General features: G+C 38.6%; 1 protein-coding gene across 1 annotated transcript; it reads left to right on the forward strand.

The window, feature by feature from the left end:
- The first annotated feature begins 341 nt into the window (after positions 1–341).
- Positions 342–19,990, forward strand: PPIL4 (peptidylprolyl isomerase like 4). Its single transcript, XM_015623037.3, has 13 exons — positions 342–457; positions 931–998; positions 1,084–1,148; positions 2,874–2,991; positions 4,872–5,014; positions 5,348–5,444; positions 6,829–6,945; positions 7,811–7,935; positions 10,166–10,232; positions 11,093–11,204; positions 12,714–12,810; positions 13,470–13,608; positions 19,501–19,990. Exons 1-13 carry the CDS (start codon positions 388–390, stop codon positions 19,720–19,722), a joined length of 1,440 nt encoding a protein of 479 aa, XP_015478523.1. The 5' UTR covers positions 342–387; the 3' UTR covers positions 19,723–19,990.
- Positions 19,991–20,257: the final 267 nt, after the last annotated feature.

The following is a 20,257-nucleotide window of genomic DNA, read 5'->3' on the forward strand; positions in this document are numbered from 1 at the left end:
TATTTGTAAGCCCAGCTTCTTGTGCTTGGGCACAACAGTTCAGAATGATTCTGTAGCTTACAAGAGCTGGACTGGGCTAAAGACTGCCCAGAAGACGGCGGATTCACCATCTCTGGAGGTGTTTAAGGAACGACGGGGTGTGCTTGGACCCGATTTCAGAGGGAGGTCTTTTCCAACCTAATTGTTCCGTCTGAAACAAGGAAGGATCTTACACATCAAAGAACATCCTGCCTTACCGTCGAGGCATTCCACATTTTCCACCACCGACGCCCTCAGGACGGCGGGAACAGCCCGTCCCGCCCCTGACGGCCCGCGGGGTCCTCCGCGCCGGCAGAGGGCGCGCCAGCCGCGGGCCGGGCGCGGGGGCCGGCTGTGGTGCGTGCGGCCATGGCGGTGCTGCTGGAGACCACGGTGGGCGACCTGGTCATCGACCTGTACACGGAGGAGCGACCCCGAGGTAGGAGCCGAGTCTGCCGGCACCGGCTCTCCCTGGCCCCCGCCGGCACCGGGCTCGCCCCTGGGCCTCCCGGCACCGGCTTTCCCCTTGCGTGGGCAGGCGGCGGCCTGGAGCGGGGTAGAGGCCGGGGGGACGCCGCCAGCCCGCAAATGTAATATCTGCTAAATCGAAGGGCTGCCGTGAGCTTCTTTCTCAAGTGTTTGAAAAGAAACGGAGGGGAAGGAGCGGGGGGGAAGTGTGTTTCTGTATAACTAGCCGTGTTTAGGGTTCTCTGGATCGCTAGAGATGATTTGTAGGAAGGGAGGAAATGTTACGTCTCCTTTGAGCATTTCAGCGTTTTTATGTGTACCTTGGTAAGTCTCGACACATTCTGCTCCAAAACCACTTTTCTACACGTTAAACTAGGTCTCTGTTACATCTATTCTTACTGTAGCTGGAGTTTCTTTTGTAAATGTTGCTATGATTTCTTACAGCTTGTCTGAATTTCCTGAAGCTCTGCAAAGTCAAATATTACAACTATTGTCTAATCCATAATGTACAGGTGAGTATTCTCAATTCCTTGTTTTCCAGTTGGTTTAAAATCACAAACATGAAAGCAGTATCTTATGTATTCTCCTTTGTGACAGAGGGATTTTATTATACAAACTGGTGACCCCATGGGAACTGGCCGTGGAGGAGAATCCATATTTTGGTAAGTGTTTATGTGTAAAAATTATATATATATCTCAAAAGAGAGTTTGTGTAAGGGAGTAGGACGTCCAGTTAGATTGTCTTCAGCTTTCTTGGAGCAGAATTACTGGTGGGAAATAAAAGTGTTGATTCATAAGCTTCTTGGGTTTTCATACTTAGATACCTTTTCAATTTCTATGCTCACTGTTTTTTCCCTGGACATTGTTTTGTGTCTGGCCTTAGAAGTGAAGTTACAGGTAACAACTTGTGCATACATTTCTGTCTGTTGAAAAGCTGGCAACTAACCGTATATTTAGTAAGAAAAGTATCATAACTTTCTGTAGAAGACAAAATCAATTAGCATTGTAAATGCATTTATCATTACAAGAAAATGTACTAAATTGAGCATGAATGGAGCATAGAGGCTATATGTGATTTCCTCTGTGTATTAGAAAGTGATCTGCTTTAGTTGTGTTGAGTGCTTTTAAGGAGGTTGCTTTTCTTATTTGTTCAAGAAGTTTTCAGTGGTCACGGAGACAAGATTTGAAGAAATCATTCAGACAGCTAGCATGGAGTTAAAGTGCACATGTTCTATATGATTCATTTGAAATAGTTATTAGAAGTAGAATTAAAATTGCAGACCAGAACTAATTGCTGGGGAGATGCTGGGGAGCACAATATACTGCAATAAAAGAGTTCAGCTGGAGCAGAGAGGGTGTTGCTAGACTAGTGTTGGCTTTTGTAAGTCAGTCTGTCAGAGCCTCTTGAATACAAAACCTGGAACCCATAGATCTATGAATCACCACTCCAGCGGTCCTGGAAGCAATGTACCTGTGCTAAGTAGATGCAAGTCTAGGTAGGTAAACTTGGCAGACTTGAGCTGTCTCTGTGCACAAGTAAATTAAGTTTATTTTGGTATGTTACAAGTCTTCTGAGACTTACTGGTATAGCAAATGGGGAAGTACAGTGTTACGAGTGTCAGATCCTGTCTGGTGCTAGCATGGAGAAGGTCAGTTTGTCTTTTGTACCTGTTTGCTGCTGCTGCAGTCCATGAAACTGGAGTTTCTGTTCTTGCAGGCGAAGTTTAATTTGAATCCTTTCTTCATAGAGGCTGACATCTGCTTAGCAAAATGAGTTCAAACACAACACTGTCCTTGAATTTGGGCAAATATGGTTATCCATCATGATTTTGTCTGTTTATGGAGTGAGGCAAAATAAGTGATAGCAGGGTTGGACATAAAAAATTTTAAAAATTAAAAATAATGCAACCATTTTCTATATCTTGTGTATTTCAAATTACTGTATGTTGTCCTGTCTGTATGATGAAATGATTTTGCACGTGTATGTATTGGTTTTCTGTTTCTCTTTTTGAGATAAATTTTTGATGTTAATAAGTGCATTTTTACAGTGTGGAATAACTTATTTTTGCAGAACCTACTGAAAATGTGTACTTCCTTCATGCCTCAGAAAAGTGTTATATAGTGTATTTAAAAATATATAAGTATACCCTTCCCACCCCCCAATAAGCCTCTGTTAAATGTCCAGAGAAAAATTTGTAATTCCTTGTGATATAAACTGTGAAAGTATACATGGGTGCCGTGTAAAGTCTAGCTTTATTTGGAGGCCTTATGTAAATGTGAAATGTAAGAACTTTTTGAGATGTCATTTATGATTTTATAATGTTTGATGAGTTCACTTTCAAAAATTCCTTCTTCTTGTAACATACTTGTTATATATATCTTTTTAGTCAGCTGTATGGTGATCAAGCCAGATTTTTTGAGGCAGAAAAGGTGCCAAGAATCAAGCACAAGAAGAAGGGAACTGTGTCAATGGTGAACAATGGCAGTGATCAACATGGATCACAGGTCAGCATATGGTGTTGGTACATGTCTAAATAACTGAAATAAAAGTTCCATGAGTTTACAAAAGCTGCAGAACAATGACACTGTCATGTCAATAGCATCATCTTGTAAAACAGTCAAAAGGCACATGAAAAACCCACCACAGCTAGATATTTTGCGTAGCATTCCAGGTGCCAATGGGTATTTGGTTACAGATAGAGGAATTAAAATGCTCAGATTAAAATCCTGTCCTAGATTAATTTTATTTGATAGTACTCAGTCCTGTATTTTTTTCCTTTATTTATTTCTCTGTGTAAGTACTTTGATGTGATTTTGCTAATGTCCAAAATAGGAGAAAATTTTGTAGTTAAATGGAGGTGAAAATTAAGGAAACTGAGTTTTGAAATAATGCTGACATTTTCTGGTTATGACTTTGTTAGTTTGGAAACTGAAATCATATCACAGTTTCTCCTGTATGGCTATTTGAAAGTGTGCACTAATGTGAGTTTACAATTTTACCCAAGTGCTGGTGTAAAACAGTTTTTGAAAGTGCTCTTGTTTCATTAGCTGTTCGTGCACACAAAGTTTTTGCTGTAGGTAATTATTTTTACTTAGTTTGTAAGGTTTTTTATATTCAGAGCTCACAGAATGCTATTATTTCTAAATTATTATCATTATTTTAAGTGCATTGTCACTTCTGTGAATTAAAATGCCTCATTTGTAATACCCGTATATTTTAATTTTTAACAAGAGGGATTTCTAATAATCAAAGAACAGTTAAAAAAAAAAGTAGGGTTTTATTTGGGCTAGAGCTTGTAATATATACAGGTAATTTTCTTCTTCCCTGCATTGTATATATAAAATGGCATTGTTGGAGGATTTAGGAAAAAGAGATGACATTTGTATTTGTATTTAAGATGCTGCCTACCAATGTATATGCAGGTACATGGGAATGAATGCTGTTCCCAGGAATGTTATTGCAGCTTCTTCCTTGGGAATGAAAAATTCCAGAAAGGAGCTATCTGGAGTTGCCTTACAAGTATAGTGTGGCTTAGTGTAACCTGTACCAAATACTAACCAGTCTTAACTGTGCTGTAGAGAGAATGAGGAGTGGGATGTTACCAGTCAGACTGCAAAGTGTGGGTGTGGTGGTTGTGTCCTGTTGTTTGTGCATCTTTTCCTCTTCCTCCCTCCTCCATTAGCAAGTGCCCTCTATAATTTGTTATAAATTCTCAGCTGGTGTCAATTTTCATCATTTCAGTTTTGCCTTAAGATGAAAGATCTGATTTGTGATACTTTCCAGTGCCAGTTTGAGTTGATTTAAGTCAGTGTGTGCTAGTTTGTGTCTCAGTGCTACTGCATCCTGTTTTTCAGGAGACAAGGTCTTGTGGGATGAAAGGAAAAAAAGTCTGGGTAGAATTAGGTAAAGATAGTACTATGGGAGTTTTTGCCAAATTTATTAAAAAGTACCTGCTGAATGCTGCTTGGGGAACAGGTGATTTAAGCTCAGCTCACAAGGGGTAGCCTTACTCTTTCTGTCCTCTCCCTTTCATCAGCTGTGATGGCAGACACAACCTTTGCTGGTCTTGCTCACCAAACCTCCCCAGCATAGAGCTCTCTGCTTCTCCTCTGCCCATCTGGTTTTGTGCCCGATTAACAGTTCAAACCAGCTCTCAGAAGGGTCCAGTGAGCTGCACCCACAGGCTCCTGCAGAGAGAGATTTCTCAGGTAGTGGCTGTGAGCTGTATGTGTGCTCACCATGTTCTCAGAGCAATCCTTTACAAAAGATGGAAAGAGGGGGTTTTTTCCCCACTGAATTCAGTGAGATTGTGTTAAGGTTAAAAAAAAAAACACAGCCTGAATTTTTCTATTTACTGTTCCTAGTTTTATATCTTCTTTTGTAGTTCCTCATTACCACAGGGGAAAACCTGGATTACCTCGATGGCGTGCATACAGTATTTGGAGAAGTGACAGAAGGCATGGATGTCTTGAAGACAATTAATGAAGCCTTTGTAGATAAGGATTTTATCCCATATCAGGATATCAGGTGTGACTGCTTTTACTTTTTGAGGAATACTTTATAATTGAATGAATTTACTTCTTTTTGGCAACTAGATGAATATCATTATGTTAGGTAACCTGTATGTGTTCTCTTAAATACTTTTCCCCCCCCAGTATTAGTGGTAAAATAAACAAGTATATACAAAAATATTCATGTGTTGCCTTACAAAAGCATCAGTGCTAGAATTTACAAGCACGCAGGATATTTGGCTGTTTGGGATACAACTGAGAATTAGTGGTGCTGGTTTGCTGTTAGTTGGGTTAACCAAGTTTTTTCTTGCATGCAACCAATACTGATCTTCATTTTGTTTTCTCTAAGGATAAATCATACGGTAATTTTAGATGACCCCTTTGATGATCCACCTGGCTTGTGTGTTCCTGATCGCTCACCAGAGCCTACAAAGGAACAGCTCGACGTGAGTGTTTGCAACAGGGAAAAGTTGGAAGAAATAATTAAATAAGTTTCTCTCAATTAGTGTCCAGCACAGAATTGGCCAGAATAAGAAATCAGTCTATAAGATTTTGTCTCTCAAATCTACATCCTAAAAGAACTACACATTTTTTCATGCAGGAGGTGTTTTTCTACTCTGCCAGCTTGAGTTCTGCTATGTCAAATGCTTGTCAGTTATTTGGAGCTACTGCTGTGTTTAATCAAATACAGCTGCTTAACCTTTTGAGAGAGGGATGAAAGCATGACTTGGGTGCTCTCCTCTGTGGCTCCGGTGGAATTGTGTTTGAAAGTTGTATTTTAGGTTTCTATTTACAGTGTGGATAGGCAGAACATTCAGAATATTCAGTGCTGGTATTACTGGTTTTCTGTATACTCTGGTAGAAGACAAAATATAACTAACATTAAAATGGTTACTGCTGTTTTCCTTTTAAATGTGAATAGGCTGTGTTTCAGTGGAAATAATCTTGGTCATTCTTAGAGTTAAATGTGCAGGCAAACATACTACTGTGGGCTGTTTGTTCAGAAGGAATTTTCTAAAAAATAATTGTAGTTATTAATAATTTACTCATAGTATGCAGTTACAGAAGTTGTATGTGAGATTATTTCCTTGTGTGGAAACAGTTGTTTCAAGTAGTGAATCAATCAACTAGAGAGAATATTGTTTATTTTTAAGCTTAATAGATACAATTACAAGATTGAAATTAGGGGTTTAGAGTATGTGTGCACTGTAGTTAATCTGATGTGCCTTCAGATATGTTAATAAGGTATTCAGTAGCTCACTGCCAGCAGCATAAGAGATGTGAGGACTTGTACTGAGTTTTTTTCCCTCATAACCTGTCTGAGGATACCTCTCTTAGCACAGCATTCTAGTGAGGATAAAAAAATTAAACCTCAAGTCCTGCCTAGGTATAGATGTATAAAAACAAAATTTTTATTGTGCTATGTTCTATTCGATGTCTTGCTAGACACAACAGATATTTGCAGTGTTCCTTACCTTTATTTGTGGCAGGAGTTACCTGTATTAGAAATGAGTTGACACTTGTGAGAATGTTGAGTATTAGGTGGGTACATATAAAAGAATTTAGAATACCTCACTGAATATGGTTCTGTCTGGTCATGGAAGTTCAGAAATAGTTCACAGTGCCTGAAATATGTTTTCCCTTTTTTCTTTTGTTCTAGTTTAAGTGGGAAGAACAGAATGAAAGCCCAGTTCTGCAGATACACAGTGCTTAAGCATTTTTTTGTATCTTAAGTGGTGAGGGGAGAGTTCATCCAAGTAATAGCTGGAAAATGAGAAAGAATTTTTGGCCATCACTTGGTAATAAATAGCCTTTTCCTTCATTTTTCAGAGTGGCAGAATAGGAGCAGATGAAGAAATTGATGACATGAAAGGACGGTCTGCAGAGGAAATAGAAGAATTTCAGGCAGAAAAAGAAGCAAAAACTCGTGCCATTCTCCTGGAAATGGTGAACACCTTTCTGTATTTACCTTCTAGATCTTATTCCAGTGTGTGTGCATGTTATTATGTCTAGGAGGATATGTAATACTTACCTTGAAATTACCTATCTGGTGATGATGTCACCATTCAGAATCTGCTATTAAATTGTTGTACAATGAAAGGATTGAGCATGAACACTCAAGCTGTATTTATCTGATAAAACCAGTGCTATTTCATTGTCAGAATGGGCCAGTGGAGGCTTTTTAAAAGCTTGCTAGAAATGCATGCAATTCTAAAATGTAATGTACATAGTATGCTGCAGTCCTGGAAAGGGTTTAGTATGTGTGGGAGAGAGCTGAGCTAATTTGTGACAAGCTCTTCCTAGCGTACAGTGGTAAACTCCATAGTAACAAAAATTTTGAATGGGCTTTGAAGTCCTTTCTTTTTTAAACAAAAAAAGGATACACACCATTGAAGGATGAGTGAATCCATCTCATTTCCCTACAGCTACCAAATTCAAATTTATGATGAATAATTTGCAGCAGAGACTAATTCCAAGAGCAAGTCAGATCTGGCCACAACGTGGCAGATTTATCGGGACAAAAAGGTTGCACTTCCACCTTTTAAAACTGTTTGTTATGCTAAGAAAGGAAAAAGCAAAGCAGAACATATTTGTAAACTCTCAGGGAGTCCAGCAGTGGAACAAATAAATAATAATTTTTAGGTGCTATAGAGAGCAGTTTTTTTGTGACTCCAAGTAGGAAAAATATTTTGTGAAGTTTTGATTTTGTGGTGGGAATGTGAGATCACATAGAAGATGTGTTCCCAGTGTGCTGTGCTGCCTGTAGAGAGCTTTAGGCAGAAGTGATGAATGTCTTCTTTCTGTATCCCAGGTGGGAGACTTACCAGATGCAGACATAAAGCCACCAGAAAATGTGCTCTTTGTTTGTAAACTGAATCCTGTGACCACAGGTGAAGACCTGGAGATAATATTTTCACGATTTGGTCCCATTAAAAGGTAATTATGATGAAAGATAAAACCTTCTTTGTTGAAACTGAACTTGATTCCTCCCAGTCTGGTGTCTCAGGAGATTTATGCTCTGTTTGGATAGAGACCACAACAACGGAGATACAAAGGCAGATCTAGCTAGATGAGTATCCTGTCCCCAGGAGTGGTTTTAAGGAAAGCCTAAGGAAGTGTAGGAATGAAGAAAGCATATGACACTCCTCCCTGCCCCACATCCTCTCACTCCCTTCAGCAGTTTTTATGTCAGATGCTCAATGAGCTGGATAGAGTCTCTGGGTTTTTCTTTCCTGTGGGAGTATGTGTGATTGGGGATAAGGCACCAAACCTCTGTGGCATCTGATACACTCCTTGTAAGGTGTTCCTCATTCCTGCTGCCCTTCTCAGTTTTGACTTTGGCTTCTAGTATATTCAGCTGATTCCTCTTAGTACTGCTATCAAAAGACAGGATGGGCAATAAAATCTGCTTTCTTACACTCCTCTATCTTCTTACACTCCTCCCCAAAGTTTTTTTTTTTCCTTGCTAAGAGCAATAACCTACATACTCATGCTTCTTCGTGGTAGAGATTTAGTTACCTTGGTTCGCTTTTCTTGTCCTTTTCCTGTTCTTTTGTTTTCATCTCAAGGTGAGAGAACGAGAACTGCACACAGTTTTGAAGAAATTACAGATTTATAGTGGAACAGTTTTGTTCTCTGTATTACTCTCTACTCCTTTTCTGGTGAATGCTGAAACTGTTTTTTTTCAACTGGGGGTTTTTGGGGTTTTTTTTACAATATGTAGTTAAGGTTCAACTCATGGGAATCTTGCTGCATTTATCTACATCATGAATGTAATTTGCTGTCTTATTGGTGTGGTAAGGACTTTCTGTGATTTCTTCAGTCTTTATTTTTGCTACCTTTAACAATTCAGTATCATCAGCAAACTTTTACTCTTACATGGTCTTTTGCATGTTTATTGATACAAAAATGTTCCTTATGCCCTTGGTATTTACTTTCCCCAAAAGCTTTTGGTGCAGGAATTTATTAGAATTTGCAGAGGGATTTCAAAAGACTTCATGGAATTCATCATTATCATCGCCACACGTGATGATAATGATGTTAGAGCACTTCACTTAAGTTTATTCAGGTGATCTGGAGTAGGCCCTGTGAACTCAGGTGGATGCTAACACTGTTCTGCTTGGAGTTTCTAGCAATTTGTGCAGTACTGGCACAAAGGCCTGCAGGCTCCCAGATCCTACACTGTCTCTGTGTGTGGGTGAAATTGGCATTGTGTGCCACTCTTACAGCTCCAGCATGATTTCTCTATGCCCTAAGAATTTCTAATTCTTGTTCCTCTCTCAGAGCTGTCACTCTTCTTTAGTTCTTCCACTTTGAGATAGATTCTCTGAATAATCCATGAAGGAGGATTCTTGCACAAAATCATTCTGCCTTCTGCTGCAAAGAATTCCTATAGCTTGTCTGAATAGCCTTATGGTCTACTTTTTTTCTTTTTCCCCCCAACTTTTTTTTTTTTTCTTTTGGCCTCAATAATCTTTTTGATTGTGGATCCTGATTTGTCACTTCCTCTCTACATGTAGGGGAGGTCTCACGTTATTCTCACCTTAATGCCACATATCCTGCCTTTGTTACCTGTGTACCCTCCTCCAGCATCCTGTAGTCAGAATTCTTATGTCTAGTACAAGAATTGTGTAGTACTGCTACAGTACTATATTCTTCCCATTTTGCACTACTTACTCAATATTTTTAGGCTTCTTATTTTTGTCCAGTGACCTGTGTGAAAAAAGATGGGCTGCTGGAGAGGTGCTTGCTAAGAAAAGAAAGTTTGTCACAGGATGTTTGTTTAAACTTTGCTTAAAATGACAGAGAAAACAGAAAGTGAAATTTCCTGTCTTGCATTAGTGAAATGCAAAAACATAAAAACTAGCAGTAATGTTGGAAAATATATTTTGTTTCACTGATTAGAAATTTATCTCCAGTTCTATGCTTTGTGGTAACCGTGTGTGAGTTTAGTGTAATTGCTCAAAGCAGTGTCTCATGCATTTTTTCTTGTAGTAGCGCAACTCAGAATCAAGTGTTCTAATACCCTCAAGGTGTTTTGGTTTTGTGGCTTGGGGCTTCTTGGGTTATTTTTTGAACTCTTACTCTCCCTTTTCTGCAGTGTTTTCCTACCCTATATTTTTTGCTCCAACAGTGTTGACATTTTAATTTTGTATCATTTTTTCAGTTGTGAAGTGATCCGCGACTGGAAGACTGGTGAATCTCTTTGTTATGCTTTCATTGAGTTCGAAAAGGTATGGGGTTTAGGTATACACTGTATGTAAATCCTGCTTTGTAAAAGCCTCTTTTTGGTATACTTCCATTTAGGAAAAACACTGACCTCTTCAAGTGTGGAGTAGCTAATATTTTCTCTTACTGAGAGAAACTATAACTTAGTTACAGAAGTTGTAGGTCCTAAATGAGGCAAGTCTTTCTCTGAGCAGACAGTACTTAGGCTGTCTTGAAACCAGTGGGAGGGGATCAGGCCCTTTTTTCCCCCAGAGCACATGAAGACATTCAAGAGTAAAAGGAAGGAGAGCTAGGAGCATGCAGCATAAAGAGAGGAGGATGTATGGAATAACATAGATCCAAGTGTACAGTAGTTTTCTCTTCTGGGCTTGTAAATGCTGCTTGCTGTATCAACACACCGCTCTTACTGTGAGATTGGTGATGATAGTTCTCTTGATGGTGCGTAGCTTTATGTGTGCTGGTATCTCTCATCTGTGAGGAGAGTACTGGTAAGTGTTCTCACTTTTCTTTAGCTTACTTATGTAGTTCAAATGGAACTTTTATCAGTTTTCCTCATTTCCTTTTTTCTTTCTGAATGTATTACATGTGCCAAACATGTAGCTGGATTGGCAAATTTTTAAAATAGTGAAATGAACTGAAGAATTGGGAATTGAAATGCTGATATTCAGACAAAGCATAACTGTTTCTTTTGAAATCATACAATTTAAGAACTGTGGTGCTTTAGGCAATTTCAGAAAGAAATGTATGCCACTAAGTAGTTGAATTTGTGTTTGAGCTCCTCAGTGAATATTCCTATGAAATAATTTATCTACAAATATGACTGTTTATCTATAAAATTACTCAAGATTTTCCTGGTTAATATCAGGAGGAAGACTGTGAGAAAGCCTATTTCAAAATGGACAATGTGCTGATAGATGACAGACGGATACATGTGGATTTTAGCCAGTCTGTCGCAAAGATCAAATGGAAGGGAAAAGGTAGGTATATTTGCAACTCTTTGATCTTCATAACTTAATAAGCCATGACTTCTAAACTAAGCATTATATAAAGAGTTAGGAGTTTAAATCATGTGATCTTCAGGCATATAAATGTTCCTGCTACTCTAATAAATACAGCAACACAATTGTTAGCTCTTCCTTTCGTTTCATAAGGAAAAGTAGAAGGGTTTCCTACTGTACAGTGAACATTGCATTGCCACTGATAACCTTTTTAGCCACTATTTTTGCCACCAGAAACATTTTTTTCATTTCAAACTTTGGTTGTTTGTTTGTTTGTTTGTTTTTTTTAATATTACTTATTAGCAAAATAGTATGGCAATACATTGTTATTTTCTGGTTTCTTTATACACTGTATATACAGCTGTATACAAGGAAAAGGTCAGTATTCAGGCCAGAGATTTCTTCTCTTCACCTCCTATAGTCAGACATACTACACGGCAGGTTGTATGTTACAAAAACAGAATTTCAGGTGTTTGAGGATGTTTTGGGAGGAAAAGGATGGTGGAAGAGGTGGATGCTTGATTTATTACTGGAGACATGAGGAAAACACTGGACTTGGAGAGGTGTCTGTGCATTTCATTTGTGCCATTCTGGTGTGTCTTCTAAAATTGCAGTCAGCCCTCTGTTGTTGGCATGCAGTTTCTCCAGGTAGGGTTGTGGCTGTGAACACCAAGATACTGGAACTTGTCCTGCACAGAGCTGAGATGATTCTGTATTCTGTCTATACCAGGTGCTGTAGTGCATCCTGTATTGGCTGCCTGCATGGAAAACTTTATCTGAGGCCTAAATTGTCCAAAATATTGGAAAGCTAACTATGTTGCTGTCTTGTGCTTATATGGTACCCAAAAGATGACCTTCCGTCCTCGGTTTCTGGCCGAGCCAGTGAGTGTTGTAGTTCTAAGCGTGGCCCAGAGAGGGCAGCAGGTTGCCGTAGTTTGTTGGTACATGTGCTGGTACTAAAGTGAGTGAGTGGTAACTGAAATCTGTTGTGTCCCTCTTTAAATCTAGACGTGAACATTTTTTTTCATAGTTTTCCATTTGAATTCTTGAGCTGTAGCTGTCTCAGAGGTTTCCCTCAGTGCAGACTAGAGCAAAAAGTCATTTGATAATGAGAACAGTCTGTGGGGTTTCATGGTAACAGAATTTTAAGTAATGTGATATAGGACCTGTCTTAGAAATGGGACTAAGCCAGTTGCTGAGTCCTTCTTTGTGATCCTCTTTATGTGTTGTCTCCACTGGACATGAATGAGGAGGAAGCTGGATGTTGTTTAATGGAATCTGCAAGCAAGAGAAGGACAGAACATCACAACTTGTCCTAGTCTGTTCTGCTCCCTTATGCAGATGTCAGTGTTGTTTCTAGAACTTCATCCTCCTGTGAAGCTCTCTGGTTATAAAGAACCCCTAAAGCATCATCAGAACTTAATGATAGTTGTGGGTCTTGGTTGTGTTTGCAGTTAAAATGGAATGAATATATTTTTCTTTGGACAGGTGGGCAGTATACCAAGGAAGATTTCAAGGACTATGAGAAGGAACGTGACAAACCTGCAAAATTTGCTCTGAAAGAAAAGGTGAAACCAAAGCAAGAGTATCCTTTTCTGGTCAAAGGTACTTTTTGAATTAAGTAGAGTTTATGAAAACAGCCTGGAAAAAAAAAGTCTTATTTTTAAATCCTGCCAAATGGATGTTTCCTTGCTACCTCATATAACCATTTGAGTTTGAGATGAAATTTACTATTTTGTGGTTTTCACTTTGATGAATTTAGTCAAATCAAAATATGCTGTTTCACTTCCCTGTTGTGTGCAGGTAAATAATGTTCCAAGTCCACAGCCCTGGAATGACATATGGCATAGCAGAGTTTGTAAGTAGTTTCAGATGGGACCTTTTGCATCCAAAATGAGACCATACTAGTAATTTAATCATTCTCTAAGATAATACTTAGCTTGTGTGTAAGCATGAGAGAAAACACTATAGCTTGTTCAGATATCCACAGGTAGAAAAGAGAGAATGCAGCCTGGCTGTACTGTTTGACAGGACAGACTTCAGTCATTTTAGCACAGCTGATTTTTTTTTTTTTTTTCAATGTGTACAGATGTGTTCTGACTAAAATTTGTAGTCTTGGTAAAAAAATATGTAAGTCTTGGTAAACTCTTTTTGGATAAGCAGGGATTGGTTTGCTTCCCAGGCTGTTGTGTTCTGCTCTTTATGATATTGAGAAACAGATCTGTCCTTAACCAGCACCATCAGTGCCAAGTATGACCTTGTGCTGGATGAGGATGTAGAAGAGTCTCACACAAGTCAGTCACACTTGGCTAAAAAACAGAAGAAGAAAAAGCACCACCACTCTGAAGATGAAGATGATGACAAGAGGACCAAAAAATCTAAGGTACTTGACTCTTCATGAATTAACTTTATACCTGTTCATTGTTTTCCTCCTAAAAGAAGCCAGGAAAAATAATCTGATATTGAATAAGGACACAGCATGCAAAGTCCTGTGTGAAATACAGCAGTTATAAACCTCCAGAAGGCTGATGTTAATAGTTGATTATGAAAGAGGATTTCAAAATCCTCATGGACTTTTGAAGCTTGGCACGTTTAGATGGATTTTTGCCAAAGCATCCTGAAGAGCCAGTGTAGCCTCTTGTGAAGTTGGGGATCTTCAGCACTTTGAACCTGTTGTTCCCATATTCCTAGTATTAAAGTAGTAGTTAACCATATTTCATGACTGTAGACTATGTCACATTTTCTTACCAGACCATCATATATTGGGTTTTTCCTATATGGAGTTGGGAGTAGTCTCTTTACGTCACCTTTTTGTATTTGTCCTTAACTGTTTTGGAAGTGTTTGTGTAAAATCTGTGTGGGTTTGCTTGCATCTGGAATGTACAAGCCTATGCTGCTGTGAGGCTGGGGCTGTGGAGGACAGCATCAGGAGACTGTAATTCTGTTATTCATTAGTTCCACTGCAGCCTGTCAGGATAGCATTCCCACATTTCTGTGAATTTGGGATACTTAAGATACGATGCTTTGTGGAAACGAAGTCTGCAATGAGAAAGTGGAGGGTTAACCACCACTGAAGGGAGCATTTGGAAGAATTGAGCTAAGCTGAAAAATAAAAAAAAAAAACCCTCAGTATTTTAACAGTGCAAGCTTTATGAGTAAAAACAAAGCTGTCTTCTAGCAACTTTGCAGAAAGTGAAAAAGTTTCAGCCACAGAAAATAAGGCTATTGTCCCATGCTGAGTTTTGAGTACTGCTGAAAGTTAGTTCTGTGTATGCAAAACATACATGATTCTGTACTTATACATAATTTCTTGCTGTGATGCTTGAAAATAATTTTTCTCATGAACATCAGCAATTAAAATAGTGTCAGCAGTGAGCCCTATTGCTCATTCATGGACAGTCCTTTTGTCACTGTACTAATTCAGTCAGGGCTCTTTGAGTGGAGGGGAGGAGCTTGTTCAGGTAGGTAAAGTCTTGACTGTAGCATGTGCACAGAACTGTGGACTAATGTTGGTTTAGACTTTTCTCCTGTCTGTTTGGCTGATTGAAACTGTAGCTTTAGCCTTCTTGAAAAAGGTATTTTTGGTCTTAGTCTTTGTTTCTGATGGTTCAGGAATTACACCCATGGAACTAGGTGGTAATACTTCATTAGCAGAGAACATTTTAAAATCATTTAGAAGTCTTCATCCCTGCAGGTGGCACAACAACTGCTGGCAGCAATAGGTTGTTAATATCTATTCTAATCATTGTAAAGGGATTGTGAGACTTCATAGCGCAAAAACATGAATGAGGACAGAGGGATTCCTGGTGCTATTTTCAGGTTCTGGAGTAGAACACATTCTAATGCTTGTCTATGTGAACTCCTCTGTGTTCATGTGTATCTTTTTGTGATTTTGTCACCTGCTTCTGATGTGGTTTGTTCTCACTGCTGCTGCTGTGTTCTGGTATCTTCTTTCCCACAGCTTTCTTCTCCCTGAGTCACTTTTACCCATTTTGCTGTAAGTACTTTAGCTTTCTTATGCCTGAAATCACAGGTGGAGGTTTACTTCTACTCTCTGATGTCAAGCATCGTAGTTTCCTCTTGGAGCTGTGAAAATTAATTTCTGGGAAGAACTTTTCTCTCTGGATTTGAATATTCTTGTTAGTGTGTACTGTACTGTATGCACATACTGAGTAGTATATAGTCAGTCTCACACAGACTCAGTATTTTGGGCATGGCCTCTCTAGTGAAATCTGCAGCCATCTTAGGTGACAAATCCTGTTTAGCATATACAAAATTTTAATTTTGTTTTATTTTTTACTATTCATACATTGGGCATAATATGTGAAACGAAGGGGAAGCAGGCATGTTCCTGAGATGGAATATATTCAGTGTGAATATTGAGTTGACCACAAAGCATAACAGCATGGAAACTTTTTAGTGAATGGTAGCATATTGAATATCTCTCTGGGTTCTTTTCCTCAGGGCTGGGATTAATGAGTGAGAGAGACGGTTTTTGTGTTCAGACTCACTTGTTTATTTTTTATCTATATTACATTCTCACAGACAGTGAGTTTGTCTACACACTATGCTAACAGTCTAGAAAATGGAGCCCCAAGTATCTCTTTCCAAGGCTTTGGAAAGTGTCAACTACCCAATTATAAAATGCCAACTAATTTATTTTAACTTATAAGCCATTAACCAAACACTCATGTTGCTCACTGTGGATTTTTCTGTCCAATCACACAATATTACTAAAATACATGAAGATGAAGATGAAAGAGCAAGGCAAGTCAATGCCCTAAAACCTCCATCTTCTTGGATATGTATTATTGTATTCTAAAACCTTAAAGTCTAAATTTTCCACCAAGTGATATAGCACACTTCTGTTCAAACTACACAGTCACAGTTTCAGTTCTGTCTATCAATTTTGGAAGCCTTTTCCATGGCCTAAGGTCAAACACAGTGTTCTCTTGTAGGTCTGTGCCTGTCAGCACAGAAAACACGAAATTCTCTGTGTCCAGGGTTCCAACAGTAGCATTTTTAGTATAGGCAAACAAAGCATTCTCCCTTAACCCTGTTTTGTAAATCACTGAATGTATTTGAAGTAAGAACTTTAGAATAGAACAGCAACAGACCTTCCACAACTCATCACCAACGATCACAATAGCCATGCTTCATACAGAAACTTCCACTGTGAGTCCGTAGTGTGGCAAAGATTTTAATTAAGAGAGATAAGGGGCTTACAATGGGAAGTTCTGGCAACTGGAACTGCAGTTGGTGCTATCAACTCTAGCTATGACTTGAAGGGGTTTTCTTTTCTCAGTTGTTTCCATGATGTTGAGCTGTTTTTCTGTTCTCTTGCTGGTGTTACTTTTTTTCTTTAATATATTTTGACTCATCCTTTTCATAGCCTGAGACCCGTTTCCTGAATCTTTGGTCTTTGTATTGATGTTTCAAGAATATGTTTTTGAGCCTTGTGCTCTTTGACTTCATTCCAGTGGGTAGAAGAGGTAGGGTGCTGTGGCTTGCTTTTGTAAGTAACAGGATGTGGGTCTGGGGCAGGAGGGTGTGTTTATAATAGGATTTGGTAGAGTTTTTTTGAGTACAGGACATGCTTCCACCTTAGATCTGTATTATGACTTTGTTCACTTTCCTGTTTTCTCTTGGATTTTATTTTTTAAGATAACTGGATCTGCAAAGCAGTATAGCCTATCCAGTAGATTTTTGTGAGACATAGGGACTTCCCAGTTTCAGATTTCTGTAGTGTATGGTTTTGGCAGAGGTACTGAGTTTTCTGGTTTTAATTTCCTGCTTTTACTGCTTATTGGACACTTTTCCCTTTATATTCAGGGTCAAGTTTTATCAAAATCTCCCCCTAGAAAAGGCTTTCTCTATTTGTTTGCTCCTTTTAACCTGTAACTAGTGTATTTAATGTATATAAGATATGCAGTCTACTTCTGTGGCCATGATATTTCTAGCTATTTCACCTGCCACTGCTGTTCAGCAAGTTACTACTTTTGGCAAAATCAGCCATGAACTTCCAGAGAAGCATCTTTCCCTCTTACCTTATTTCCTTCCTCATGTGTGTTCCAACACAGTGCTGGGTTAAGAATTGGGGTGATCATCACTTACTCATTGTCTGATGAGAGGCTGTGATCCTGGATTGAGAAATACAAATTTCAGCAGTAAGAGGGAGACTGTTTTTAAGTACAAATACTTCTTCTTTCAAAACAGTGTGTTTTTTGACTTTCAGGCATAAAAGTTTGGTTTCAAAATACCATTATTTTTAGTAATTTAGTGTGTTTTAAAAATTGACCTTTTTCTATGCCAAGACTTTAAAATGAAAAATGTTATTTAAGGGGAAATGTAATTTAAGCTGCAAGAAATAAGGGAGTAATTAATTCTATTAATTCAAGTTACAGATTTTTTTTTCTTTACATTGTGATCGTATTAGCTACTGTGGTGACTTTATTGTGTCACTTTCAGACTTGTTCTGTACACCTGTACCTTACATGCTTTTGTGAAGGTCACTGTGGTTTAACCCAATGCTGTATGACTTCTGATCCTTTCAGCAAGTTGTCCTTTTCCATGGCATTCAGCATGGGCTATTTGTCTGTAATTTGAAATGTTCACTAACCTGTTCCCTGCCCCTGCTTGGCCAGTAGCCTTGTCTCCAGTGTTTACTTGGTAGATTGTTCAACTGAGTGTGTCCTGCTTTTCTGCTGTTTCTCCCACGTGCTGAGAGGAAACTCCAGCAACAAACCAGTTAGAGGGCAGCCATGCACCAAGCCCACCATTTGGTTTTCTGGACAATATTTTTTGTTCCGTTCCTGCCTACCCCTCCACCAGCATGTCCACTGTCTGATGTTTACTCAGGCCTTGTCACAGAGGGGCTTGAAACCTGCTGGCTTTTTCAAACAAATGGAGAGTGAGGCTTTTGGGTACAAGAGTAATATGGCTGTGCATCATTTTGAGAATGGATGGACAAAGCTCTTAAAAGTAGCTGGAAGCACCACTGAGTCTTTTTGGTGGATGCAGGTTTTAACATCAGTACTGAAATAAAGTTTGCCAGTTAAGATGTGGAATAGGCATTTGGCCACCAGTGAGATGACTGTACCCAGCAGTAGCAGAATGTTTTTGTTATAGATCAAACTTGTGATTATTCATGTGTCTGTTTATACAGGGGGTTTATGTTGCTTATTGTAACCCTAGTAATTTCAGCATTATTGATGTCATTCTGAAGGTGGTGTTTGCTCTGGGAACCACCCCAGTCACTGGCTTTCTGCATCAAATCTCTGTTTAAAGTTGAGTTTTTTCACTGTTCTTTTGTATAATTGAAGTTTTTTTTCTTTGTACATGGAGTATGGGTTTTAACCATACAGTTGTGAAGGCTGCTGTCATGATACATCCTTAGAAAAATAATATCTGAAACAAGGAAAGAAATACTAAGTGATTTAATGCAGACATTTTTCTTAACTCACATTGATCTGTGCTTAACAGTGTTGTTATTAAAATCCCATAAAATTGTATCTTTCTATTAGATATTATTATGTGTAGATATATATATTATAATATATATCATTAGACATTATTAGTAGTATATACAAATAATAATATCATCTAATAGATACAATGTTATGGTATTTTTAATAACAACACTGTTAAGCACAGATCAATATGAGTTATGTACAATAAATTATTATTATTAATAATTCTATTAATTCTGTTATTTCTATTATTTCTGTTACAGTGATATTAAACTGTCAGATTGTTCATTTTGCTGAAGCCTAGAATTTGGGACATTAAGAATTATTACAGGCAGGTCTTAAAATACGTTATGCATCTGCATAGCACTGGAATGCCTGTGGAGCTTGAACCAAAACTTAGGGAAATACTTGCATTGCTTAGGTGAAAAAATCCAAAATCCAAATCTAGCTTACAGACTTGTTTGATGCTTGATACTTGATAATACCCATCTGAACGGAATCCCTGATATAACCAATTTTTCCTAAAGCACCTTAGGCAGTACAAGAAGCGTGCCTAGAGCCATGCTTTTTTCTATAAGCACTGTGAGTTGTATATACACCTTACTTGTAAACTTATCTTCTTCAGGTGGTTTCAATGGTATTTTTGTGTTACCTTTTTCAAATGATCATGAATGTGAATCTCTTTAGGGTAGTACCAGCTGTAGCAAAGAAACCAGCCATGCTTGACTTTTCTCTAGTTCTCTTCATGCCTCTGTATGTTTTCCCCTCTTGTTTGTAACTGCATTTCTGTCCAATTCCTTTGACAGGATTCTGACCGAAAGCATGAAGAACGCTGTAGGGAGAGGACCAAGAATGAGAAGAAAGACCGGCATCGGAGCCGCAGCCGTTCTCAGGAGAGAGATTCCACTTACAGCAGACAAAGAGACAAATACAGAGAAGATGTCAGAGTAAGAGACTGGGATAAAAAAGCAGACAGAAGCAGAAGTCCTAAGAAATCAAAAGACAAAGAAAGGTCCAAGTACAGATGAAGGACATGGAAAGGACAGAGGGGAATTAAAATAATAAATTTAACTTTTTTCTTTTGTGATAGTGGTTTTTCTGTAATACTTGCTGTAGTGTCTGACTGCAATATGCAGTAAGATTTTATAGCTTGATACCCCTCATTCAAACATCTTCTGCTGATTCTAAAATTCAAGATGAATTGCTGCAAATTGCTCTGCCCTGGAGTGCCAGTAGTTGTGCCGGGATAGAGTATTTCAAAGGACTGTGAAGAATGAGAACTTCTTATTAAGATGATTCAATGGGAAGGCTGATATTTAAGGAACATAATCAGCTGAAGCTATGCTCTGGAAGAAAATTCTGATGAAGCAGGCCAGGTGGGATGGCTATAATCTTCAGACCTAAGCTGAGCAGGGATACTGAGAGGATTCAATACAGGAATGTGCTTTCCAGCAGCATCTGGCCAGTCTTTGCTTTGTTAAAAACAAAGCTGGAGTCCAACATCTTTGGTGCTTGTGGTAGTTAGAAAACAGAACAAAAATCCCCCACCTTCCTGTAATGTTG

Source organism: Parus major, chromosome 3, assembly GCF_001522545.3.
Source record: "Parus major isolate Abel chromosome 3, Parus_major1.1, whole genome shotgun sequence".
NCBI lineage: Eukaryota > Metazoa > Chordata > Aves > Passeriformes > Paridae > Parus > Parus major.

What these genes read in the sequence shown, in the direction of transcription:
- PPIL4 (XM_015623037.3), top strand. Translation starts at nt 388, where the DNA reads ATGGCGGTGCTGCTGGAGACCACGGTGGGCGACCTGGTCATCGACCTG. An exon ending in ATCCCATATCAGGATATCAG is followed by an intron (nt 5,015 to 5,347) that starts GTGTGACTGCTT and finishes GTTTTCTCTAAG; the next exon opens with GATAAATCATACGGTAATTT. An exon ending in AAGGTGAAACCAAAGCAAGA is followed by an intron (nt 12,811 to 13,469) that starts GTATCCTTTTCT and finishes CAGCACCATCAG; the next exon opens with TGCCAAGTATGACCTTGTGC.